The sequence below is a fragment of the Chelonoidis abingdonii genome, chromosome 1 (genome assembly GCF_003597395.2).
Source record: "Chelonoidis abingdonii isolate Lonesome George chromosome 1, CheloAbing_2.0, whole genome shotgun sequence".
NCBI classification, from domain to species: Eukaryota; Metazoa; Chordata; order Testudines; family Testudinidae; genus Chelonoidis; species Chelonoidis abingdonii.
This window is the reverse complement of record NC_133769.1, coordinates 119,336,259-119,364,121: the sequence shown is the minus strand read 5'-3', so window position 1 is coordinate 119,364,121 and position 27,863 is coordinate 119,336,259. Positions and strand designations below refer to the sequence as shown.

Genomic DNA, 27,863 nt, shown 5'->3' with positions numbered 1-27,863 from the left:
TCCATTTTTGGTCTATTTGGACCACTTTTTTTATCTTCCCTTACTGGAACAGTGCTGCATTCACAAGGGTTTAAGTCTTGCTGGACCTTCACAAAACCCATGCCGGTCAGTGACCCGCACTCAACCTGTTTGAAATGTTTGGGGGAATCCCATGTTAGTGACAAATGTCACATTTGCAGGTGATTCAAGCTCCATTTAAAAAAAAAAAAAGTGGTGAGGCTTGAGTGCTTGCTTATAGAGGCAGCACTTTGACCCCCATCAGAGTTGTCACGCAAGGAGAGCACCTCAGGTACATCAGCTTTGGTGTGGAATGCTCTGCCAGAGATGTCTGCAGCTTCTTGGGACTGTACTCCAGGACCAAAGAAAAGGTTCAGGCCTTCCTCAGGTTCAGTTCCTCATTCGGCTGTGTCCATCCTGCAGCCAGACAGAGGCACAAGCCTGAAGAAGCATTCAGGGGAGAGACAATCCCCCCACCCCCACTGGCAGGCTTGTCATCTCCTAAGAGAGGATCATCATCTTGGGAGCCTGTGCCAGGTCTCTGGCTGTCCCCCTGAAAGGCATTTTCAGAGCCAACAGATGATGCTAATCCCAACAACCCCAAAAGCATATGCAGCCTCAAGAAAAGTGCTTAGCCTCACACTACCAGTATTGCCAGTAGGAAAGGTCCTCAGCTGGTACTGATGCCCATGGTTCATACCTCTCTTCATCCAGATCCTGCAGTGCTGCTACCCAAGCCTCCATAGAAGGCCATGTTTTCTAGAGGAAAGCTTTCCCATGATTTCTGTGATACCGCCATGCCTAGGCTCAGGCTACCTCTCACCAGTCACATCTGGATTTGCACCTCTGCTGTTAGAAGAATCTGACTCTTCTTTCTGGGACTTAGAGGTGAGGTCTTCTGTATTCCACCCAGGACGAGGAACATATCCCCCATCAGAACTGTTGGGACCCTGGGCCATGCAGCAGCCCCAGCACTGGCGTCCTCCTAAGGGTCAATGGCCCAGGCAAGGATGGGTCCCAGGCCCATATCCTTGGCCATTCTGGTGTGTTCCCCGCTCCTAGATCTCCTCTCAGTCATCTCACTTGCTGTCGTGGAGAGTGCACCAGAGACATCAGCACAAAAAGTATCATTTTTCCAGTACTGATACTGGTACCGAGCAGCTAGAAACCACTCACGCCTCCTCCCTGTCACATGCCACAGACCAGCTGCCGCCTCAGATGCCTGTTACCTCCTCATCACTAGATGAGGCTGTTGAGCCGCTGCCAGATGACCACTGAGCTCATCAAGGTCTTTTAAAGAGTTGCCTCTGTATTTCGCATTCAGGCAGATGAGATGCACGAAAGCTCTTAAAGGTTAGTGGTCGTCCTGGTATCAGTCACCTTAGCCAGGGTGGCTCTACCAGTTAGGCAGATACTCTTCTCTCAGCTTGTTATGCTGTGGGGGCAAAGAAGAAGATACTTTGTCCCCGCTTAGGGGTATAAACATGTTTATTCTCATCCCCCTTCTTCCCCCTGCCCCCCAGGTTCTCTTGTGTTGGCAGCTGCCAATGTGTGGGAAAGGTGAGGCCAAAAAGCATCCACACCGAAAGGTAAAGACTCAAAGAAGCTGGATCTGTATGGTTGTATGCTTTATTCTTCAGGAACCATGCAATTCAGCATTGCAAACCAGCATGCTCTCCTGAGTCGATATGACTTCACCCTCTGGAAGAACATTATGAAATTTAAAGACAAGCTACCAGAGGACTAAAAATATGGACCGTGAATTTGGTAGGACCCCCTTTGGTCAATTTCATGGTCATAAGATTTTTAAAATAATAAATTTTCATGATTTCAGCTATTTAAATCTGAAATTTCATAGTGTTGTAACGGCAGGGATCCTGACCCAAAAAGGAGTTGTGGAGGGGTGGGGGTCACTGTACTGCTACTCTTACTTTTACTCTGCTGCTGGCAGCGGCATTCTCTTCAGAGCTGGGCATCTGGGAAGTGGCAGCTGCAGACCTGGAGCCCAGCTCTGAAGGCAGAGCCACTGCCACCAGCAGCGCAGATGTCAGGATGGCCTGGTATGGTATTGCCACCATGACTTCTGCGCTGCTGCTGGCGGGGTGCTGCCACTCTCCAGCCGCCCAGCTCTAAAGTCAGCGCAGAAGTAAGGGTGACAATATCGCGACCTCCCCCTAAAATAACCCGGTGACCCTCTGCAACTCCCTTCTGGGTCAGGACTCCCCAATTTAAGGAATGTCTCTGTGAAATCTACATAGTACAGTATAGGGTAAAAGCACACAAAAGCCAGATTTCATGGTCTGTGTCACATTTTTCATGGCCATGAATTTGATAGGGCTCCAGCCATTACTGAAAATTCTTGTCTATAGCTAAAGAGGTTAAACTGGTTGCTATGACTGCTCTTCAGGATAGTTTGGGTAGCACAGACTGGGTTGCTCAAACCGTGGCATCAGCTATTACTATGAGAAAGTGTTCATAGTTCCAGTTGTCTGGGCTACCTCTAGAGCAGTGGTTTCCAAACTTTTTTGATTGTGCATCCCATCAGTAAAAAAATTTTGAGCATGCACCCCCAATATATGTATATTTATGCATAAATTATATACATGTACTACTGTACTAATATATTATGTACATTATAAAACATACACAAAAATAGAAATTAAAGCATGAAATAAAGATTAAATTTTAATTTTTTTTATTTTATTTATCAATGGTACTAAAACCTCTTTGCTTTTACCAAAAATATTAATTTTTTTAGTAAGAGCAATGTGATTTGAATATGCTTCATTGTTTCTGAAAATCTTGGTTTAACACTTTGTGATACAGCGATTCGAAGGTCTGGGTTAGGGTTAGGTGCAGGAGGGTGCTCAGAGTGAGGTGCAGGGTGTGGGAGGGTGCTGAGAGTGGGGTGCGGGGTCTGGGAGGGAGTTAGGGTGCGGGAGGGTGCTCAGGGTGTAGTGCAGGGTCTGGGAGGGAGTTAGGGTGCAGGAGGGCGCTCTGGGAGGGAGTTAGGGTGCAGGACGGCACTCAGGGTGGGCTGTAGGGTCTGGGAAGCAGTTAGGGTGCGGGAGGGCACTCAGAGTGGGGGTGCGGGAGGAGGCTCAGGGCTGGGGGAGGCAGGAGGTGCAGAGCACTTTTACCTGGGGCAGCTCCTGTTTGGTGCAGGGATTGTGCAAGTGACTCTGCACAGTGCGACGCCGCCCCCATGGCCGCGATTCTGGGAGCTACCCCTCCCCGTCCCAGGGCAGGCAGGGCCACCCAGAACGCAGGGGCTTTAGGGGCTGCAGGGCCCTGGGCCAAGGGGGCCCCAGGGCCCTAGCCTGCAGCTCTAAAGCCCCTTTCGGAATGCGGCCCTATGAGCATGGGCTGGAGGACTCAGGAGGAGCAGGGGCAGCCGTGCAGCCAGTGGCCGGAGAGAAGCGCTGCTTTCCCCTTCAAAGCGCCGCTTCTCTCCCGCCAGTTTTGAAGGGGAAAGCGCCACTTCTTTCTGGCCGCTGGCTGTGTGGCTGCTCCTGCTCCTCCATGGGCCAGAAGACTTGGGTCCGCATTCCGAAAGGGGCTTTAGAGCTGCAGGCCAGGGTCCTGGGGCCCCCTTAGCCCAGGACCCTGCAGCCCCTAAAGCCCCTGCGTTCTGGGTGGCCCTGCCTGGCTGGGAGGGACAGCTTCCCTGCTCGCTCGCTTCCTCCCTCCTCCGGCCGTGCTCCCCCCTCTTTTTTTCCCCTCCAGTGGCGCTCCTCCCACTGCGCTCCCCAATGGGTCGTCTTGCACACCCCCACTTTGGAGACCATTGCTCTAGAGGTCCAACAGACTATCCAGGACCTTAAAGGAAGATAAGATCCCTCCCTCTTTTCAGAGAAAACAGAGGACAAGTTTCAGAGCCTTAAGAATTGCATGGCAACATTCAAATCCCTTGGGATCCATACCCCAGCAGTAAAAAGGAAGCAGCTTCATCTGCAGCAGCCATACAGACACTAGGGGTTTTCTTCCCCAATCCCAAGATCCACTAAGGAAAAAGAGCTGAGATTAAAGGAGATCCCCTCTGCTGCCCTCATCCTGTCCAGCCACTTCGTCCAAGCAGGCATTTTGATAGGTTTGTGAAGGGAAGTGTACTAGTCACCATAGCTCCATCTGTTCTCCAGTGTTCGTTTACCAATCACTAAGGCTGCGTGTCTGTCATGAAAGTCACGGATTCCGTGATTTTCCACAACCTCCATGACTTCCGCAGTGGCCAGTGTGGTTCTCCCCAGGGCCACCCAAGCAGCTGGCCTTGGGGACAGCAAACCAGCTGCTACTGGAACGCCCCACAGCCAGCCACTCACACAGCCCTGGTGCCAGCTGCACCAGCTACTGCTGGGGCAACCCCCGGCTGCTGGCCCCGGGGACTGAGCAGCGGTTGGCCCCAGCGACCGCCTGAGCAGTGGTCCTGCTGGCCGTGGAAACCTCCTGAGCTTGTCAGGGGATGGCTAGAGCAATGGCCCCAGGAACAGCTGCATCAGTCGCTGTTCGGTGGCCGCTGGCCCCAGGGACAGCCTGAGCAGCAGCCGGTGGGACTGGCCCCGGGCCCTCCCCACCCAAGATTTAGTCAGGAGTATTTATAGTAAAGGTAATGGACAGGTCATGGGATGTGATTTTTCTGTTTATTGCCTGTGATCTGCCCATGACTTTTACTAAAACTACCCATGACTAAAGCGTAGTCTTACCAATCGCTTATCGCACTTCCTAGGTATTTGGACCCACATAACTTCAGGCCAGTCATGGGTCTTAAGCATGGTGGAATTGGGGTATGCCATCCAGTTCAGTTCTACCCCCTCTCTCTGCACCCTCTCTTCCCTGTCCCTCTTCAGGAATCACTCTCATGAGATTGCCCTTCAACGGGAGATCTTATCACTTCTTCAGGCAGGGGCCATAGAGGAAGTTCCATTGTACCTCGGGGGGTGGGGGGGGGAAGCTTCTGTTTCTGCTATTTCTTGATTCCCCCTCCCTGCCCCCAAAGACAAAAGGGGTCTCAGACCTATATTAGACCTAAGAGAGTTAAACAAATTCCTGAAGAAAATAAAATTCCAGATTGTTACCCTAGCTTCAGTTATTCCTTCCCTGGAGCAGGGGGATTGAGATGCTTATTTCTATGTCACAATACATCACAACCATCAGAAGTATCTCAGATTCATGGTGAATGGCTGCTACGGTATTATCAGTTCATAGTGCTTCTGTTTGGTCTGTCAGCTGCTCCTCGAGTGTTCATGAAGTGCATGGCAGTTGTAGCAGCTCTGCTAAGAAAATTAGATGTCCATGTATTCCTGTACCTGGATGACTGATTGATCAGAGGTCAGTCCAAGGTTCAAGTCCTATCCAGAATATCAACTGTCTTGTCCATGTTCGATGCACTGGGGCTTCATGTAAATAGAGACAAATCAATCCTAAAACCAGGACAGAGAATAAAATTCACCAGGGCAGTCTTAGACTCTATGAACTCCAATGCCTTTCTGTCCCAAGCCAGGTTTGAAACTTTCAGGGACTTAGTGCTACAAACAAGAGCATTCCCTCGCACAATAGTATGCAGCTGTCTCAATCCCCTTGGTCACATGGCAGTATGTAGTTCATCATGCCAGATCACACCTCAGAAAGCTGCAAGCATGGCTTGGATCAGTTTATGCTCCGATTTAGATAAACTGGTTTGAGTGCCAACATTAATTTTATCATGTCTCGGCTGGTGGATGAACCTTCTGAAAGAGTACATAAGGGTTCCCTTACTCCCCCTCACTACCAAACCTCACTCTAGTCACAGATGTGACCTTTCTGAGCTGGGGAGCTCATGGACGGTCCCTGGAGACTTAAGGTCTTTGATTGTCTCAAGATTTAGAGACTTTCTAAATATCAGGGAGTTAAGAGTGGTATGTCTAGTCTGCCTGGCCTTCCACCCCCATGTAGTTGGGGGAAAAAAGGATTAATTCTGACAGTTTGATGACCATGTTTTACATAAACAAATAAGAAAGGGCATGGTTGAACCAGCTGAGCCAGGAGGCAGTTTGCCTCTGGGAACTTATGTATAACCAACTCAATTAATCTCAGAGCTGCGTATTTTCAGGAGAAACTAAACACGTTAGTGGATCAGCTGAGCAGATCCATCTCCGATTACCACGAGTGGTCATTATATCCAGATGTGGCTAGGTCCATCTTCCAACTGTGGGGGACTCCCCAGGTGGACCTGTTTTCAACAAGAACCAACAAAAAATATTAGTTTTGTCCCTGAGGAGGACTCAGCAGCCCAGGCTTGCTGACAGATGCCTTTCTCCTATCCTGGAAGAAATCTCTCCTATACTCTTTCCCTCCAATTCCTTTTGTCTTCCCAGAGTCATTTTCAAAGTTAAACAAGAACATGCTTACCTCATCTTTTATAGCACCAACATGACCTCATCAGCACTGAGTCGACCCTGCTGTCCTTGTCTGTTGAGCCTCCCCTATCTCTCCTGTTGGATCCAGATTTAATTTCCGAGGACCATGGATGTCTGCTCTAACCCAACCTCCGAGCTCTCTGTCTGTCAGTGTGGATACTTCATGGCTGACATGCTTTGAGAAATCCTGCTCAAAGGACATTCAGAAAGTGTTTCTGAATAGCAGAATCCCCTCAACTAGGAATACTTACCTGGCTAAGTGGAAGTGCTTCTCCATCTGGTCTCTTGCGGAAGGTGTATCTCCAGAGGAGGCACCCTTGGGCCTTCTGCTGGACTATCTGCTAATTCTAAAACAGAGTTTGGCTATTAGCTCTATAAGAGTGCATCTCAGCAGCTATTTCAGCCTTCCATTTCTTGGTGGATGATAGATCCCTTTTTTCAAATCCCATTGTCACCCAATTCCTAAAGGGCTTGGTCCGATTATACCCACATGTGTGAGATGCCATCCCTCCTTGGGATCTGAGCTTAGTTCTAGAAAAACTGAAGGGACCTCCCTTTGAGCCACGGGCAACTTGCTCCCTCTTTCGCTTTTCCATGAAGGTGGCATTTGTAGTGGCAATTTCTTCAGCTAGAAGAGTGGGCAATTTGAGAGTTCCATTGTCATAGCTCACTTGCAGAGTTTTCCATAAGGATAAAGTTTATCTCCGCCCTCACCCTACATTTCTTACAAAAGTAGTCCCTTATTTTCATGTTAACCAAGCAATCTGCTTACCCATGTTCTATCTGAAACTGCATACACATAGGATCTTCATTCCACACTTTTGTTTCTCATTATGCCATTTCCCATCAGTCCAGAGACCATGGCAGTTTCGGACAGGTTGTCATACTATCTTGGTTCTGGTAGACACCAAACCCACTTTCATGCATATTTTCTTTTGAGTCACCTAAAGTGGAATGGACCTGTGCAATCACTTGAAGAAACTGGTTATCTACCTATCTGTAACTGTTATTCTTCGAGATGTGATGCACATGTCCATTCCACAACCCACTCTCCTTACCCTCTTTATCGAAGTCTGTCTGGTATGAAGGAACTGAGGGAGGGTTGAAGGTTGGCTTCGTCCTCTTGTACCAGCACACAGTAGCATGTGGCAGCTGAGAACTCCAGCCACCTTGGCAGGTACCACTGAGAGGAGAAAAGTGCATGAAGTGTGTGTGCACCTACAAAGGAACAGATATGTGCAACATGTCTCGAAGAATAACAGTTACGGAAAGGTAGGTAACTGTTTTATGCCATCACTCTCAGTATGGTGACGGACCGAGAGAATTTTACAGTTCTACATCTATGTTCTTACAATTCTACATTACAGCACATACCAACCTTTTAAGATGAATTACTTTCTGTGAGGAGTTTCTGCTCTAAGTCTCAACAGAATTCATTAAACAGAGTTGTAAGGAAGAGAAAATCACATGCTATGCTGTTTTTCCTCTAGCAATTAAGCTCACACACTGCAGTTGTTCGGTTATCTGCACAGAATAATTTTTCAGTAATTATATATTTAAATATACTTGTGAATTATTTTTTGGTAAGTGATCACCCAGTTTCTTTTAAAAAGGAAGGGGAGAGAGAGGAGTATGATACAATTAAGAAACTCCAGAAATTAGAGTGGGAGGATGTCTTGCTTCTCCCACCAAGAGTGAGATGTTGTTCATTGCTATATATTCACCCTCCCTGAGGAAGCAAATGTCTTGATTAATTCCTGTGTTACAAAAACTGAAATGGAAGTAATTTCTGTTAATGTGCAGTCAGTGACCTGTAATATAGATGACTAAATTTTAATTCCCACTTGGATATTAGAAGGTTATTTTAGTTTCTTCCTTGTTTGTTTATTCAATTCTGTTTTTTATAGGGTTGGTAACTAAAGACTACAGTATGAAATATTTACTGCTAATGGTGGTGTCTTCTTGAAGACCTATGCACAGTTTTCTAAGATTTGCTACATGCCTTTAAAGAGAGAGCCCATGTTGGGCTGTTTGTGTGTAGAGAAATGCAATGCAGATATGAGTTCTTCCTGTTATCTAGTTTCTCTAATGTTGTTTATTACTTGTCTCAGATTCTGGTTGAATCACTCATTAAGACTTTTTTATATGACATCTGAGAAATGACCATAGTTGTATTATAAATAGTGCTCGAGTGAGAGTTGAGTTTATTTGACTTAACGAAAGCTTACATTACTTGTTCACTTTTTTATAATTTTTTTATATTCCTTCTTTTAAACATAGTTTGCAGACAACTAGTTAAAAACACACACAAAGAGACAAATGGGGGAAAAAACCTACATTGATGTTTCCCTTAAGGGCTAAGATTTTACATATGTTAAGTCAGGACATTTATCTATCATTTCTACAGTAACTTCAGTTCTGTCATATTGTGCACACACACTAGACCAATTTTTGGGAAGGTTTCAGACCATCCAAACTGGGGTGAAATTGAGGGGGTGAGATAATCAGAAGCCTTGGTGCTGTGAAACTGGAGAGGGGTGCTAATCCTGTGAATCTCAGCTTTAGCTCTGCAGTCTTAAGAGCTGTGTTGGACTGAAGCCCAAAACCCTGCAGGTGTGAGAGTCCGGTCATTGCACAATGTTGCCTATATGCAGCTAACCAGAAAATTAGGGTTATAGAGTATTAAAGCAGAAGAGTTGCACATGGTGTTTTGCTCAAACTTGAACACACACACTGTGGCATAAGCATTAAAAATGTAATGTTATGGGGTTATTTCACTGTGGGAACCACTGCTTGGAATGTCTTTACTCTTGTTCCTGAAAAATCTCAGCTACAGGGTATTTTTAGGGGGGAAGTTGGGTATAATGCGCACAGCTGTTGCGGCTATTGATTCTAATTTCCACTTCAAGTTTAGACCTTGTCACTGTCTCCAGTTGTAGACCTTCAGCTAAATTACTGTTGGCACCTCCTTATAAATCCAATACATAGCGCTTTGAGTTCTGAACATTCTTACAGGTGAGCCAGTTTTTGCATGGGGTCTTGACCTGGAAAGGGGTTGGAAGTGTGAGGAAGAGAGATGATCAGTTTAAAAACAATTGCTTAAATATCTGTGGGATCCCTGAATGACTCTTAGCTTAGTAGTAATATTATTTAGTAAGTCGTCCTGTGGAGGCACAAGAATGGACATGCATCAGTATATTATTAGATGCCTTACAGGCTACATACAGAATATCAGTTCCCAGAAACCCAATAGATACATCCAGAATATCTAAACGCTTAAGTATGACCTAAACTTGCATTTGAAGAAAGAATGAGAAGTAGAATTTAAGAAAAACAGATCTTGACCTTACTAGGACAAAATCATTCATAATTAATATACAGGAACATTCTGTGGACCTGAATTTATGAGCTATCCAGTATAAAATAATTCATTTACTCTCTTGGATCCTATCATGACTACTTCACATTGGGAGTGTCATCAGAAAAATAAAAGCTGGCTGTGTAAATGTGGCCTCTTTGGGGATGTGGTTGGGAAAAAATGGAGTGGTCATTAACTGTATAAAGATGCAGCTGTTCAGCTATAGGTGATACTTATCCTCTTCGTAACCTTGACAGATGGAAGAAAAGTTTTTGAGAATTATCAGCAAAGAAATCAGTAACAAATGGGAAGAACTCGCCAGATCCTCCAGATCTAGGACTTTTTGCAAGTGCTTAATAGAGGGGAAAAAAATCTTTCAAGGAGTGAACTGAAAGTTTATGACTTAATCTGGAACCCTTTTTTGGAATTGTATTGTAAATCACTTAATGTTTCAGCTGAACTTCTTTCTGGCGGCCTGAATTGTTTATTTGATGGTTCGTTTGGTTGGGGAACCTGTTGTGGTGTCCTTCCTTTTTTGGTTTCATAGTTTCAGATCATAACTAAGATCTCTGCCTGAAGATTAATTGTAGTGATTGACCAGTGGGATCTGTGATAGACCCAGGCCAGTTGAGAACCGCGGAGTAGTAAAAGGGAGATATACTGGCCACTGGATAAGCAGTTTTCTGTTCCCTGAGTGACCAGAGCAGGGTCTGCTCCAGGCTAATGAAAACATCTGACTCCAATTAACCTGCTAAGAGTCAGGTGAGGCTGTTAAGCACCTGACTCTAATTAAGGCCCCTCTGATGCTGTAAAAGGGCTCACTCCACACAGGCCAGGGGGAGCCAGAGGAGAGGAAGTGTGTGCGAGGAACTGGGAGCAAGAGTGTGCAAGAAGTTGAGAGTGAGTGGGCATACTGCTGGAGGACTGAGAACTACAACCATTATCAGACATCAGGAGGAAGGTCCTGTGGTGATGATAAAGAAGGTGTTGGGAGGAGGCCATGGGGAAGTAGCCCAGGGAGTTGTCGCTGTCACGCAACTGTACCAGGAGCCACTCTAGACAGCTGCAGTCCACAGGGCCCTGGGCTGGAACCCGGAGTAGAGGGTGGGCCCAGGTTTCCCCCCAACCTCCCAATTCCTGATCAAACACAGGAGGAATTGACCTGGACTGTGGCTTCTACCAGAGGGGAAGGTCTCTGGGCTGTTTCCTGACCCACAGAGTGAATCTGTGAGGTGAGCAAATCTGGCCAATAAGCGCAGGACCCACCAAAGTAGAGGAGGAACTTTTGTCACGGACCTCAAACAGCTTCATGTTTTGGGAGAGACCATTATGGCTATTTCACATTGGGAGTGTGATCAGAAAAATAAAAGTTGTCTATATAAATGTGGCCTTGATGTTCATGTTTTGGGTGAGACCATTTAATCAGCAATTGGGGCTCTGCTCAGTCTCTAACACGCTTAAGAGCTGTTCTGGGAGTGTAGGAGATATCCAGCCCAGAGGCCCCAGTAAGTCCTAGGAAAACGTTTATATAGCAGCCTAAGATGTATATCTGAATCTGGGCTGTGTTCACACTTCATTGAGGTCTAAAGTGTGTAGGATCACTGACTCTCCATCAGGTACTGAACAGAACTCAGTTCCTATTGTGACAAATTGCTGGCACTACTATGATGGGTCCCGAACTTTCTCTTCTTGTGGGGGTGTTCAGGGTGCCATTTCTCGCCCCTGATTTGGGGCATTAACTGTCCCACTAGTATCCCAGAGAAGGAGAGTGGAGAGGGAGGGACCTGCGCCCGCCCTCTACTCCGGGTCCCAGCCCAGGGGCCCTAGGGGTAGCGGCAAATCACTTGAACTAGCGATTCCTTCCCTTGGGCTATTTCCCTCTCTCGCCCTTCAGCTGGTGGGGCTTCATGCCCTCTCTCTGCTTGGGCAAGGTTTCTCTCAACCCTTTGTGTCTGTGGAGTCCCTCGGCTCTGTACAAGCCGGGTTTCCCTTTACCAAGGGTCTTGGTCTTCTGGCCTGCCACAACACTTTTCCAAACTCTTCTCTGCTTCTCTCCAGCTGCTCTCCTTCAAACTGCTCTCTGCTCCAACACCAAACCACTCTGCTTCAACTCCTCCAACTGTCTGATTGAAGCAGGGGGGGTTTTATCAGGTGACTGGCTTCAGGTGCTCTAATTAAACTGTAGCAGCCTCTCTTCCCTCTACAGAGAATAAGGCTCTCATCATCCTGGGACTTAGGCCTGGTCTACACTACGCGTTTAAACCGAATTTAGCAGCGTTAAACTGATCTAACCCTGCACCCGTCCACACGATGAGGCCCTTTATATCGATATAAAGGGCTCTTTAAACCGGTTTCTGTACTCCTCCCCGACGGGAGGAGTAGCGCTGAAATTGGTATTGCCATGTCGGATTAGGGTTAGTGTGGCCGCAAATCGATGGTATTGGCCTCCGGGCGGTATCCCACAGTGCACCATTGTGACTGCTCTGGACAGCAATCTGAACTCGGATTCACTGGCAAGGTAGACAGGAGAAGCCCCGTGAACTTTTGAATTTCATTTCCTGTTTGCCCAGCATGGAGCTCTGATCAGCATGGGTGGTGATGCAGTCCCAAATCCAAAAAGAGCTCCAGCATGGACCGTATGGGAGATTTACTGGGATCTGATCGGGCTGTGTTGGTGAGACAAATCTGTTTCTATAGGAACTCCGTTACAGAAGACGAAAATTTGACAAAGCATTTTGAAAAAAATCTCCAGGCTAAATGATACAGAGTCCACAGCACAGTGCTGTGTACAAGCGTAATGGAAAGCCAAAGAATTAAATGGACGCCTCAATGGAGAGGAGAGGAGGGGACTGAGGACCTCCCCCGAGCTCCCACAATTCCTGCCAGTCTCCAAAAGCATATATATGCGTCTCAGCTGAGCTTCCCAATGGTGAAGGGTCAAAAACTTGTCAACCAAGTATTTCAGGAATATGTCGTCAATTTTTAACCCCCCACCCTTCCAAATGAAAAGAAGAACAAAAATGTGTTTCTCGCCACTTTTCAATGTCACCCGTATTCTACTAGATGCTGCTAGTAAGACGGGGTGCCGCAATGCCTAAACAGTGGCATCCTCTCCCCTTCCTTCCCCAAGTGGCAGATGGTACAGTACAAAATGACTATAGCATCCTCGTCATCATTCCCGTGAGGCTCCTGGCTGGCCGCTTAGGTGAGGTGGGTGCCGGCGGCGCCTGGGTAAAAATGGAATGACTTCCCTGTCATTCCTGGCGACAGTACAAATGGCTGGGTTAATCGTCCTCATGCATAGCAGCTGGAGCCTGAAGCTTCCATTTCAGCCTGCCACCCCTCTCTTTCGCCCATGTCAAAGAAAGATTCTGTACTTCCTGGACTATCAATAGCAGCAAGGAGGCTGACCTCCCCCTCACTTTATCTCACTAAAAAGTCAGTGTTTCTTATTCCTGCATCTTTTATGAACTTCATCACACAAACGGGGGACACGCCATGGTAGCCCAGGAGGGGTGTGGGAGAGAAGCATTGGTGGGGTTTGTTGGCAGGGTCAACCCCCTAGAACGAGCATATGCAGCTCATCATTTCTGCAAGTTCTCCTGGGGCTCTGTGATCCAGAGCGGCTGTGCTCTCTGGGCCTTGTAGTAGACTTGCCCATATTCTAGCCAGGACTACTCTTCTTATGTTTTGTTCTAAAAATAGGGAATGACCGGGGAGTCATTACCCATTTTTGTCCATAGCGGCCCCCGGCCAACCCTCAGCGAGGCCAGCCAGGAGCACCCATGACAGCAGCAGAGGGTACAAAATATGCTTGATAACCATCATCACCTAATTCCAATTGCAAATGGTACAAAATGATTGGAAAACCATTCAATCTCATCAAATTACAATGGCAGACAGTGCAGTAGGGATGGTAAACCATTCTCTACCTTGCAAAGGCAAATGAATGCTGCTGTGTAGCACTGCAGTACCGCCTCTGTCAGCAGCATCCAGTACACATACGGTGACAGTGACAAAAGGCAAAACAGGCTCCATGGTTGCCATGCTATGGTGTCTGCCAGGGCAATCCAGGCGAAAAGGACATGAAATGATTGTCTGCCGTTTCTTTCATGGAGGAAGGATTGAGTGACGACATTTACCCAGAATCACCTGCGACACTGTTTTTTGCACCATCATGCATTAGGATCTCAACCCAGAATTCCAATGGGTGGGGGAGACTGCGAGAACTATGGGATAACTATGGGATAGCTATCCACAGTGCAACGTTCTGGAGATCGACGCTAGCCTCGGTACATAGACACACACCACCGAATTATTGTGCTTTGTGTGGCTGCATGCACTCGACTTCATACAATCTGTTTTACAAAACCGGTTTATGTAAAATCAGAATAATCCTGTAGTGTAAACATACCCGTACATATCTCCCATCTATCACTCTCAATCTGCACTCCAGCCATGCTGTATCACACTATGTTTTCAGGCAGAAAAATAATATGATAAAGGTGGACTGTTTACTACAAATCACCTTGTGAGCCATTTGGGCTAGTTTACAGGGTTTCTCTTAGGCTGTAGGATTGCACTCTGGGTCAGGGCCGGCTCCAGGCCACAGTGCACCAAGTGCATGTTTGGGGCGGCATGCCGCGGGGGGCGCTCTGCCAGTTGCCAGGAGGGCGGCAGGTGGCTCCAGTGGACCTCCCGCAGATGTGCCTGCAGAGGGTCTGCTGGTCCTGCGGCTCCGGTGAAGCATCCACAGGCATGCCTGCGGGAGGTCCACCGGAGCTGCGGGATCACCGAACCCCCTGCAGGGAAGTCTGCGGGAGGTTCACCGGAGCCGCGGGACTGGCGAGCAGCAGAGTGCCCCCCGCGGCTTGTCGCTGTGCTTGGGGCGGCGAAATTCCCAGAGCCGGCCCTGCTCTGGGTAAGTAATGCCAATATGCCATCTTGGTTTTTTTTAATTCTACTAAGACATTATGGTGCTCTTGCTATTCAAAGATATCTGGCTTTGTAATTATGTTCAGGTTACTAGTTACTTTCCTTCATTACTAAAAGTGCTTGTGGGTGGAGTGAAGAATGAGGCTGGAGGAAGAGAGAACACACAGCAGAAGTAAACTTGAAGGGAAATGTGTCCTGCTAGAAATTGTCTCTTCAGTTAGAGAAGAGCTGTGTCTATGCTGAATTTTGTTTCCTAAAACTTCCCACTGTTGCTTCTTTGATGGTGGCAATGGTAGGAATGGTAAAGTAACCACAAATCTGTGCATTTTTACTGCAGTGTTGTCCCGTGCTGCTCAGAATGGATCTTGATGAGCTACTGGTTAAAATATCCCAGCTCCTGTGTCTTACCTACCCTAATACTCTCACCATTGCGACCACTGGTCCAGCTCCACAACAGTGGGAAATTTTAAGGAAAAAGCCTCGTGTAGGCAAGGCCATTGGTAGTTGCCTCCTAAATGGCCAATTCAGGCTTTGGGAAGTAAAAGTAGTAAGAGAAAATGGCTCAATTACCTGCTCTAAGGAGAGAAATTAACACAAACTGGGCCAGGATCCTTTGGAACTCTTGACACTACTCAGATTTTACGAAGATGGAAGAGTACAGCTTGGCACACTTCTTCATCGAGACTTGAAAATGCACAATTGATTTGTTTGCTCCTCACCACTTCTGCTGGTGTAACGTGCTTGCTTTAATTCAAGCCACAGTAACTGCATTAACAGATTAGTGACAGAGCATGCAGGTGACATCAAAAGGGTTTGTGTCTGGTGAAATCCCAGCTTGTGATGCAGATATAGGACAATAGGACTGAGTGAAGTGCCTTACGCTGCTTTGAAGTTGTGGTAGAAATATCTTTTTTTTATTCAGGTCTATAATGTTGCTTGTGCCAATGTTTTGCAGTGTCTCATAATTGGGGCTGGACCCTGTGGCCTTCGTACAGCCATCGACCTGTCCTTGCTAGGAGCCAAGGTGGTGGTCATAGAAAAGCGAGATGCCTTCTCTCGCAACAATGTGCTGCACCTGTGGCCATTCACCATACATGACTTGCGGGGCCTTGGCGCCAAAAAGTTCTATGGCAAGTTCTGCGCAGGAGCCATCGACCACATCAGTAAGTAAAGCATCTGTTATCCACACATCCGATCTCACTTCTCCTCAGTGAAAAGGTGGGAGATATGTAGTGACTCAGTAAAATTTGATCTTCAGCAATAGCTCCTCTGATCTGCTGTGTCCCTGTAATATGTGACTCTGATGCAATTCAGTCCTATGTTTTTATAGCATTGTTTGGGCCAGACCTAGACATGGGTTAAAGGTGGGGCTGTTGCAGAACCTGTAATTGCAACCCAGCATACACCTATGATGTTCCCATGAACTCTTCCTTTCTTCTTTGAAAATTAGACTTGGGGAACCAGCCCCCCCTTCCAACTGATAATTCTCTTCAAGTGCCTCAGTCTTACCCCTACAACTGTCACATATACGAATGCTAGGCAAGTTGCTGAAAATGGCCTAATACCCTTGGTCATCACACTTTGCCTATGGCCCTACAAAACTCCCAAAAGTAGAAATAAAGCTATAACACTCCTGGTACAGGCAAATATAAGACAATTTCACATAGGTTGTAATCTATGCATTTGGAAGAGTGGAAAGGAGTGATGAAGATGGAGTCACTACTTAACGTTTTTAGGAAAGTGTCTGAGGACAAGGAAAGCTGCCAGACTATGAATAGGATTTGATTGGGTAGAGGGTTAGGAATCAAGCTACTGAGAAGATAAGATAGGTTTGATTTAAATGGGGGATCTACCGCCCTTTTAAAGCTGACTGACTATGCTTTCACAGTCAGCAGGGTAATGCATTCTGTTGTTTTTTATCATGTATTGGGCATGTCCCCAGCCAGTTCTTTTTAACCCCTGGGGATGTTTTCTAGCAAGTGGTGAGCCAACAAAAGCTGGAAGATAGGGAAGCAAATCCTGCCTAGCAACAACTGATAAACAGGACTTGGCCTCCAGTAGGACTGACAGAAAGATCTCTGGAATTTTGATCTTATAGACAGACACACACAGCATTCTATCCCCTTTTGTCCGTCTCCCCCCACCCCCTGCCCCCCCCAATTATAGCAATTAAGTGGAGTCCTGAATTCTCCAGCAGAGTTTTCCCTGCAGAGTAGCAGTGTCTTTATCTCCTGTAGTATTCCTCCAGGCCTATAAACTGCCTACCTCACTCTAAGAAGCTGTGCTAGCTTTTGAAGGAGCAGAAGATGTGAAGCTTGATGCCTTGCCATGAACCCTGAACCACAATCCTTGGGATAGGAAGGCAGGTGTTGGACAAACTTCCCCATTGGTCTGGGAGACTGATTTCTGTGTTCTTTAAAAACATCTTATAAAATGCTTTATTTATAAAAATGATCTGAAGAGACTTATGTAGTAACTGGTCCTTCCATAAGATGTGCACTGAGGAACATTTATAATACAGGTAGATTTTGTCTTCATACAATATTAACTTATTGTCTGAGTTTATCTCCTATCCTGCAGGTATCCGTCAGCTCCAGCTCATCCTCTTGAAGGTTGCCTTGATCTTGGGAATAGAGATCCATGTCAACGTGGAATTCCAGGGGCTTATTTATCCCCCTGAGGACCAGGAGAATGAGAGTAAGTAGAACAAAAGGAGAGGTGTGTGGGGGAGGGGGAACTAGGGGAGTAAAAATGGTACAGGTGCATGCACACAATGCTGCTCTTCAGACTGAAGAAGCAGGCCAGTTTAATCCAATAGGTTTTACTTTCTAGTACCTAAATTTAGTGGTTCTTGGTGGTCCCAATGGATGTTCACTGGGGGTTTGGATGAGCTCTCTTTGCCCTGGACCAGAAATTCTTCAATAGCAGCGTCTGTTGGTTTGCACCTGCACCTTTCATCTCCATGTGCTCCGAACCGAGGGCATAAGGGGCAGTGCGGACCAGCCACCTCTCTAATTCCTGCTCTACCGCAAATCTGAAGAGGGTCTGAGCAGTGGGGAAGAAGGATGGGATGCAAATACACAGGGGAACCATACACCTTGAAGAACTCTAGCTACTACAAGTTATAAGTGACCTTCCTCCTTCTTCGAATGCTGGTCTCCATGGGTATGCACTGTAGGTGATTCCCGAGCATTGTTTGAGAAGGCGGGTGTAAGGAGATGCTCTGCACCAGTCTGCAGGATTGGTGAACTAGAGGAAGCAACCACAGCCATGGCTTGCATGAGGGCATAGTGCTTGGTAACCGTGTGAGTGAAGCCCCAGGTTGTTGCTCTGTAGATCTCGAGGGGGAGATTCCTTGAGCTCTGGTAGAATGAGCTCTGGCCAATAGTTAATAGTTTAGTCAAAGTGAGTGGGCATGGGGGGGGGGTCTGCCCTGCCCTCCATTGTTCTCCCAGGGCATTTAATGTGACCAGGGTTCTGAGATTCAAGTCCAGCCTGGCCTGCCTTCAGGACTTCCCAGTGAGTGACCCTCTTGAGCGCTCCCTTGGGGGATCACACCTTCCATCAGAGTGTGAGACCTGCCACTCCTTTCCCTTTGGCACTAGGCAGTCTCTGGAATTTAGACTCTGCAGACATCTAATGGAGCCCTGTCAGATCTGGAACCCTTCTGCTCCCCTTCTTGTTGGTCAGAGCCTCCGGGCAGCGCCTCACTAGCAACAGCGTTTGCCAGCTCAAAATCCTCCAGCAGCCCCAAGGACTCCATGAAACAAAGATATGAAGAGGAAAGGAGAAACCACTGTAGAAAGAGACAAATCACTGTATAAGACCACCAAGGTCTGCCTTTTCCCCACCCTTGATACCAGGTAAGACTCTGTGCTCCAGAATGGGTTCACCCAGAGCTCACAGGGAGCACGGGCCAGGTGCTTCCGGCACTAAACTTCCACAAAGGTGTGTAAGGATAGGAAAGAGAACTCACCCACTGCGCCCCACCGAGACCTGTGCCTAACTCCACCTCAGGACACCAACCTGTACTGAAGTACCTGGCCAGTTCTCCTTCCTAAAACATCATTACAGCCGTCCCAAGGACCTGGTGATTTACACAGATCCTGAGTTACCAAAACCATAGGACTCAGTTCTAGTCAGAGAGATCACTACACTGTTCCCATGTTGTTCACTGGTCCTGTGTGCTAGCTGGGCCATGGACGCTTCAACACTGTTGGGAGGCTACTCGCTGAGGTATACCTTTGCCATCCTGCCACAAGACAGATGTTCCCAACAGACTCACTTATAGTGTTGGATGACTGTTACTCTGCAGATGAACAGGAGGTGACACCACTGGTTCCCCCAATGATCCCGACATGGGACATCGGTCCAAGTGGTTTCCAGAGGCCCCTACATCCCCATGACCTATACTGTGCAGCTAGGGACCAATGGTACCCCCCTGTGGGACCTGCTTCTGTAACCATATATGGGCGTACACACTGACGATACTGGAGCTCTTGGGATCCATGCTGTCGAGCCTCAGACTGAGGAGCTGGGGGCATCACTTTTGGCAGAAATTACCTCCAAGAGAGGAGCCTCAACTCCTCAGGATCATATGGAGGAACAACAACTGGACAAGTCAGTACTGCTAGATCTGCCAACAGCATCATCTTAATTTCCAGATGAAGCAATGGCACTACCCTGTCTCTCCTCTCCAGAGGACTACAGGCAGTACCAGGAACTTCTGAGGAGGATCAGTGAAACCCTCCAGAGTACACTGGAAGAGGTTCATGATCCTACACAAACTTCTGGATATTCTCCAGTATACAGATCCTTCCAAGGTGACTCTCGCTATTAATAAGCCCATTTTAGAGCCTGCTAAGGGCATTTGGTACACACCAGCCACCTGTTCCCTGACCCCTGAGAGGACTGAAAAGGAAATATTTTGTTTCCTCCCAGGGGGAGAAGTACTTTTTTCACACCCTAAGCTGAACTCTCTGATTTTCCAAGCAGTCATAGTGTGGAGCAGACTATACCAACCCAGGTCCACTCCTTTGGACAATGATGCCATCATCAGAAAGAACTTTTCTTCAGCCAGACTACTATGCCACATTGTGAACTAACAGGCAGTCATGGCAAAGTATGACTTCATTAACTACAACAAGCTGTCAGAGTTCTTAAGTAAACCATTGCAGGACTGTAGGCCTGAATTCCAAGCTATTCCTAGATGAAGGGAATCTGGTAACTAGATCGTCCCTTCAGGTGCCACTTGATGCAGCGGACCTGGCTTACTGTGCTATGGTGACCTTGGTGGTCATGAGACAGATATCTTTGCTGCAATCATTGGAGTGCCCCAAAGAGATCCAGTTGATGATTGATAAATTGGAGAGAGTTCAGAGAAGAGTCATGGGAATGATTAAAATATTAGAAAACTTCCCAGACAGTGATCGACTCAAGGAACTGAATCTATTTATCTTATGAAAGAGAAGGTTAAAAGATGACTTGATCAGTCTGTAAGTACGATGGGAACAAATACTTGATGATGGACTCTTCAGTCTAACAGAGAAAAGTATAACATTCAACGGCTGAAAGTTGAAGCTAGAAAAATTCAGACAGGAAATAAGGTGTAAATTTTTAACAAAAGATACCAGCCAACCCCTCAGCTGTTCTACCACCAGAGGGCCTAAGAGCTCCCGAAAAGACGTCAGAAGGTGCAACATGACAAACACATCATACCACAACCATCCGCTCTCCAGACTCAAACACCTACCAAGACATTTTGATGGGATGTTCGCGAGCCATCAGCCAGTCCAGGCACAAACAGTTTCCATTCCCTCTTTCAGTGTTTTCCCCTGACCTGTTTTCTTCTTGTGGACACCTTATAACATTAGACAAATGGGTCTTAAACATTATTGCAACTGGGTATGTGATCAAATTCCTGTTGTCCCATCCCCTTGAAAATCTCCCCCTGTTCAGAGACCCCTGTCATGAGAGGATTCTCAGACAAGAGCTGAACTTCCTAATCCAGCTAGGGGCTATAGAGCTTGTACCCCCTCACGACAAGGGGAAGGGCCTTTACTTCAAATACTGCCTAATCGCCAAAAAGAAAGTGTGCTGGAGGCCATCCTGGACCTCAGGCAACTGAACATCATCATCTGCTACTCCAGATTCAGAATGTCTACCCTGTCTGCTATAATCCGCTCCTTGAATGAAGGTGACTGATTTGCAACTCCTGATTTGAAGGACACTTGTTTGCATATTTTGACATCCATTCAGTCACAGGAGATTGCTGTCTTTCACAGTGAGGTAAGTGCATTCCAGTACATGATGCTCCCCTTTGCCCTTTCAGCAGCCCCAAGGGTTTATACAAAAGTAATGGCAGTGGTGGCAGCACACCTGCACTGTCAATACAACTCTATATTTCCCTGCCTACATTATTGGCTGCTCACAAGAGGACTGTATCACAAGGCGCAGGTAGCACTCATCTCCTTACTCAACCTGAGTCACTCCTTGGGACTTCAGGTATATCCAGGAAAGTTCACTTTAACACCCACAACAACTACAGAATTTACGGGAGCAAATCTAGACTCTATTGCAGCCAGAACCTGTTTACCACAGGATAGATTCCTTGCAAAGATAGACCTCATTATTCACCTTCTCAGCCCTCAGACATCAGTCCAGTCCTACTTCATCTAGCTAGGTCACCTGGCTGCATCATTTACTTTGACCCCCTTTGCGAGGCTCCATTTTCACGGTCGCCAGGCATGGCTAAGGAAGGTCTACACTCTGAGCAGAGACTCCCTAGACAAAAGTCTCACTTCCTCGGTGTCCTGATGTCACTCGCCTACTGGGAAAAGAGAGGCAATGTTTGTGTAGGGTTTCTTTTGTTCCTGAGCCACCCACAAAGACACTTGTTATGGATTCGTCTCTACTGGGCTGTGGAATGGATCTGGACAACCATGCAGCTCAGGGTTCCTGGACTCTGCAAGAGTCCACACTCCATGTCAATGTTCTTGAGCTTCAGGCAGTATGTGAACAGCGTAACAGGTTCCTGCCCTTCATCTGGTCCACTGATGTCCAGGTCAGGTCAGACAACATGGACGCTGTTTATTATGCAAACAAATGGCAGAGCAAGGTCTACCCCGCTCTGCAGGGAAGCAGTCAAACTCTGGAACTGGTGCGTACAGCATCAGATTATCCTCTATGTCATGTATCTACTAGGAGTAATGAACTCCCTAGCAGACGCCATAGGCATTTTCACAAGAGGAAGCACCACTTGTCGTTAGTCCAGCAGATTTTATTATCAGTGGGGATTCCCATCATGGGAGCTTGTTGCAACTGATGGAAACAGAAAGTGCCCTACCAATTGCTCTCAAGACTCACAGGGGCCTGACTTCGGAGGGGATGCCTTCCCAGTGCAAAAGTCAGACCTGATGAAATATGCTTTCCCTCACATTCCCCTCCTACCTCACATCCTCAGAAAGATCAAGTGGGAGAAGGCAACAGTGATTTTAATAGTGTCATGTTGGCCATGGCAGTTTTGGTTTACCATAGCTGGGCAGATGGCCTCCTGCCCATGCATTCACCTGCAGCTACCTCCAGCCTACTGCCACAGAAATGAAGCATCCCCAACCATCCCACCACCACACCTCTCCATCTGGCAGACTGGTCATTGGATGGACAGCAGACTTACACAGATCTTGCTTGGAGGAGGTCCAATCCATCCTTCTCAATAACAGGAAACCCTCAACAAGAAAGTGTTATGCTACCAAATGGAAGCGGTTCTCCCTATGATGCCAGAGCATCATTTGCCTATGAGGAAGTCCAGAATTCCTCTTATCTTGGACTGTCTCCTCTTCTTTAAGTCATTGGGCCTGTCCATCAGTTCAGTATGGGTATGCAAGCGGCTATCAGTGTCTCTCATCCTTTGGTAGAGAACTGTTGGTTTTCACCCACCCCATAACAGTAAAGTTGTTAAAAGGCATTGTCAGAAACTTCCCACCAGTTTCAAAATTTATGCCTGCTTAGGATGTGAACCAGATACTATCGGCACTTATGAACCTGCAATTTAAACCTTCTGGCTTCCTTTTCCTTCTTACGCTTTTTGATGGAGGTGGCATTCCTAACAGCTAACTCTTCGTCCAAGAGAGCAGGTGAACTTGGGGGCCTGGTGATGGACCCACCTTATACTGTCTTTCACACAGACAAAGTATCCCTGAGATTGCATCCCAAGTTTGTCCTCATGATTCCTCCTGATTTTCACTTGAACCAGAAGATTCACCTTCCTGTATTTTATCTGAGACCTCACAATAATGAGGAGGACCGAAGACCCTAGATGTACACGGAGATCTGGCCTTCTACCTGGACAGGCCAAGGTCCGTTAGAAGATCTCTGAGATTATTCGTCTCCTTTGCTGAGTGGATGAAAGGAGAGGCAGTATTTTCCCAAAGTCACTCTGAATGGATTTCCAACTCCATCCTCTTCTGCTATGAGCTGGCAGAACCCCTTCTCCTTAGTCTGTCAAGGCTCATTCTACCAGAGCTCAAGCTGCCTTTATGGCTTCCCTGCAAGGAATCTCACTTTTTGAGACCTACAGCGCGACAACCCGAGGCTCCATTCACGTGGTTATCTGGCACTGTGCCTTTGTGCAAGCCTCCGCTGTGGATGCTTCCTTTGGTTCAGTGATCTTGTAAACTGTGGTGCAGAGCAACTCCTCAGTAGTCACTGCTCGGGAGTCACCCACAGTGAATATCCACAGGAACCAGCCCTCTAAGAAAGGAAGGTTACTTACCAGATAGTCACTGGAGTTCTTCAAGTTGTATGGTCCTTTATGGGTATTCGCATCCTGCTCCCCTTCCCCTCTGCTCAGATCCTCTTCGGATTTGCTGTAGAGTAGGAACAGGAGAGGCGGTCAGTCCACACTGTCCCTTGTGGTCCCAGATGAGGGCATGAGGAACTGAAGGACACAGTCCTGGACTGACAGACACAGCTATTGAAAAATTTTCCAGACCCAAGCACAGAGAGCGCATGCAAACTCCCTGCAAATACTCATATGGGCTAGCACTCGAAGAACTCAAGTTACTATAAGATAAGTAACTTAACCTTCCATTCTTTACTTTACAAAACTAAAAGTACCTAATGTATTCTGATGAAATGGACAAAATGCTACAGTTTACAATAGTTCCTACAGAATTTTGGCCCATTGCACCTACAATAGCATAGAACTTTTTTGTAACAGCAACCACTTGCATTGCATGCATTGTGGCTATTTAGATCATTTTCCATGCGCACTTGCCGTGGATGTTGTTGGCAGTCTTGTTACTGGCCAAACAGATCAAGTAACGTATGAGAAGTTGGACTTTTAATCTATTGGGCAAAGTCTTTTTCAGTCTTCTAACACAGAGAGCCTTACAATGATCTCTCTAGTATACTGTTATACTTTATGTCCTAGTTCCATTAAACCCCATGTGTCTAAAAGCTTTTGGTAGATTGTAGCTGTTCGGGTTCCCTTTAAGTGAAATGATGTGTACAATAGGTTTAGATCTTACTACTGCAAGTGTTTTTTAGATGCAATCGAGGTACAAAAATGGTCCTGAAAAGATGCTAACACCACCTGTTAGGGTATCAACTGTGTAGCCTCCCAACCCAGGGATGTGAGAAATGGTTTGTGTAGGAAGTGAGAGGAAATTCCTATGCTCTTTTTTTTTTTCTTTTTTTTTAAATGTCTGTGTATGTAGATGCATCTCATACATTATTAACTGAGGGTTTATCCACAGGGATAGGCTGGCGTGCACAGGTCCACCCAAAAACACACCCAGTGTCAGAGTACGAATTTGAAGTGGTCATTGGAGGAGATGGCAGGAGAAACACTTTAGAAGGTAATGGCTCCTGATGTAGCCACAATGGAGAACTTTCCACAACACACCCTTAGCGGTGAAATTGTCTCTGTTTTAAATGGTCACAGCAGAGCTGAACCAAAAAAAATTTCTGCATGAGCTGCACTCCAATCTCTTTCCAAATATTCAGCACTTAAAAGGCTGTAAAGATGTGACAGAGGAGACACAAGCTCCCTTTCAGCCCTCAGGAATCCAATTGGCCAATTATATCACCACTTCCTCTTCAATTCTCTTCATCTTCCTCTACAAGCAAAGCAGCAGGTGTATTTTTTTTCTAGATTTTTTTTTTTAACGTGGACTAATCCTTGCACTTGCATCTCCTGCTTCTGAGATAATGTGGGGAATTATTAGGCATATCAATAGGGTGGTTGGGAATGATATTTTAAATCATTCCTGTGAGAGCCATTGCACTGTGTGGGATAGAGGCGAGCCATTTCAGTATAGTCCGACATTTTATTTTTTCTTCAAAGAGCCAAGTTTTATTTTCCTGGTGAAGCAATTTTCAGGAGAGGATTTTGTTGCTTCCTGTGTGAAGAAGAGTGTCTGTAATATCTGACCCTTTCTGTCATATATTTAGGGGCCTGCTTTGTAGCAGGCTGTGTGAGTCTTCTCTGAACTTGAGCTGTATTTCATGATCTCTGCTCTATCCTGTCCCTAGGATTTCGTCGGAAGGAGTTCCGTGGTAAGCTGGCAATTGCTATCACAGCAAACTTCATCAATCGCAACACTACAGCCGAAGCCAAAGTGGAGGAGATCAGTGGCGTGGCCTTCATATTTAACCAGAAGTTCTTCCAGGATCTGCGAGAAGCCACAGGTTTGTGAACAATGAGCAAATATCTAGATGTGAAGGAGTTTATCTAATTAACAGTTTTTTACACTAGTTGTCTCCTTAAGCTACTTTTTTTTCACCAATGAATGAGTGAGTATTGTGGCCCTTGATCCAAGAAGTACATCACTGTTGTCTGTCTGATTGTCTCCCACTTTCTCAACTGATTTGTTCCAGCTTGTTCTTCAGCTGCTTGTCATTGTAGCTTGTAATGGAGGGCTGTGCTTTTTAACTTTTGGACAAGTGGTAAGCCATCCAAGCATTCCATGGAGAAACTAGGGTGTCATGTTTTCTCTCTCTCCCCTACTCCTCTGAACTCAAGCTTCGGAATCAAAATAAGGTCAGGGCTGCTAGGGAGGGAGAGAGATGTCTATGTGTAGCTCAAGGTTCAATTTTTGAAACCCCTTGAAAGCATGTGAATCAAATGCTCAGTGCAGCCATATAATATTCTCTCTGTTGTAAGGGTTACCAGCCGATGTAATTTCAGTCTGGTGTATACTCCTTGTAGGTTGGAGCTTTCCAAGGCTTTGGGGGATTTTGGCAGGGGCCTCCATTACATTTAAAGGCATGGGTGAGTCTCATGTGCACTATCAGACATTCTCTGTGCACAGGCCTCATCTTGGCATGGGCCAGGAGGGCTGAGCCAGAGCTCTTCCAAATGATGCTGTGAGTTCTTGTACTACATATAACATACAACCGACTTTATATTACTACATCCCTTTTTTCTGTCATAGGTATTGACTTGGAGAACATTGTCTACTACAAAGATGACACTCACTACTTCGTCATGACGGCCAAAAAGCAGAGTTTGCTGGACAAAGGGGTGATACTGCATGTGCGTATTACATTCTCCCAAACCTCTCCATATTAGATGTAAGAGACAATCTGGCCTTGGCTTCTTGGGAGAAGAAAGTATATTTTTGAAGGGAATTAAATAAATGAGCGTTTAACATTTACCTGGGCATACTGATTTCTCTTCAGTGTTTTGAGGTAGGCCTTTCTTAGGACATGGCCTGCAGGATTTTTAAGGCAGGCTCTTGACTAGTGCCCTGTTTGAGGAAGCAGATTGAGTCCTTAGACAAGGATTACATCCTCTACTCTGCAATCATTTGCATCCCTCTTCAGATCTGGAGCTTCTAGACATAGCAAGTTGAAATGTCCTGCAAGGCCCATAGACTCTGTCAGTGGCTCTGCCTCGTTTGGTGGAGGTGAAAGAACTGGGAATATGAAGAGATCTTGTGATGGAGCTTTACCCATTACTTGTATTGACACTTATCAGTTTAATGTTGGTTTTAGTCCTAAGAAATAAGTAGGGCTCTAGATCTTGCATTTTTTGTCTGAAAACAGAGCATGGAGGGAAGTGCACAGGAGTTTAAATTAACTACCGTTTACACCAATGGGCTAACACTTCATTTGCACTTGATTTGTCAACAGCTGGACTGCACTATTAAGTCTGTTCTGACAATATACAGACCCAGACTGTACCTTAGAACTGCCTCCTATGGTTATGGCAAGGCAGCTGCATATTAATCACCAAGAATGTAATATTCTCCAATAAGTTGTTTTACTAACTGGCCTGCTAGTGGTTTGGGACTGTTATGCAATATCTCACATGGGGTATGTCAATCTGACTTGGAGAAACATGATTTGAAATAATATATTAGGGGGATCCTGGATATCAGATTTCAAACATTAGTCCGAATAAACATGTAAAAATATTGTATGTTAATTGCTTTGCTCAGGTGCCCTAAGCCGGTGGTCCCCAACGCAGTGCCTGCGGGCACCACTGCGCCCGTGGGGGCATCTTAATGCGCCTGCGTCCTGGCCCCCGGGAGAGAACCTGCCGAAATGCCACTGAATTTCAGCGGCATTTCGGTGGCGACGCCTCTTGATGACGCCGCTTGTCGCTGACAAGTGACGTCATCGAGAGGCATCGCCGCCGAAATGCTGCTGAAGTTCGGTGGCATTTCAGCGGGTGCTCCACCACCACAGTGGTCCTTCGGCTGGCGCCTGCCAGCCAAAAAGGTTAGGGACCACTACCCTAAGCTGGCGCACACTAAGCTTATTTTAATCAAGACCTAAACCCAGGCATGCTTCACTTATAGTAAAGTTCACAGGACTTGAGCTGGATATTTTCACTGAGAGCATGTCTACCCAGTGAGGTAACCCGTACTATAGGCTGGGGACTGGAGCAGGCGTGGTTTCTAAAGCGACTAACATGTAACGCAGTAACTGGCCCTCAAAGACCTGCTGGTGTGCATTAAAAGTTCCCTAGTGCACGTTAACATAGTATTGTGTCAAATAGCGCTATGTTGAAGTGCATTAGGGAACTTCTAATGTGCACCAGCTGGATCTATACAGACCAGTTAGTGCATGACACAGCATGCTTTAGAAATCACTCCTCTGTAGTCTGCATTGCTTTTCCATGTAGACAAGCTCTTAATCTTCACTTCAGCTTTTTATATTGGTATGATTTA

General features: G+C 46.5%; 1 protein-coding gene across 2 annotated transcripts in view; it reads left to right on the top strand.

Moving 5' to 3' along the window:
- MICAL3 (microtubule associated monooxygenase, calponin and LIM domain containing 3) overlaps positions 1-27,863 on the top strand; it is a 278,656-nt gene that overhangs the window by 101,833 nt on the left and 148,960 nt on the right. For both annotated transcript variants that reach the window (XM_075069475.1, XM_075069472.1), the window contains exons 3-7: positions 15,638-15,845; positions 17,263-17,379; positions 24,441-24,542; positions 25,219-25,374; positions 26,121-26,221. In XM_075069475.1, the coding sequence (XP_074925576.1) occupies positions 15,638-15,845; positions 17,263-17,379; positions 24,441-24,542; positions 25,219-25,374; positions 26,121-26,221 (684 nt within the window). The remainder of the gene's footprint in view (positions 1-15,637; positions 15,846-17,262; positions 17,380-24,440; positions 24,543-25,218; positions 25,375-26,120; positions 26,222-27,863) is intronic.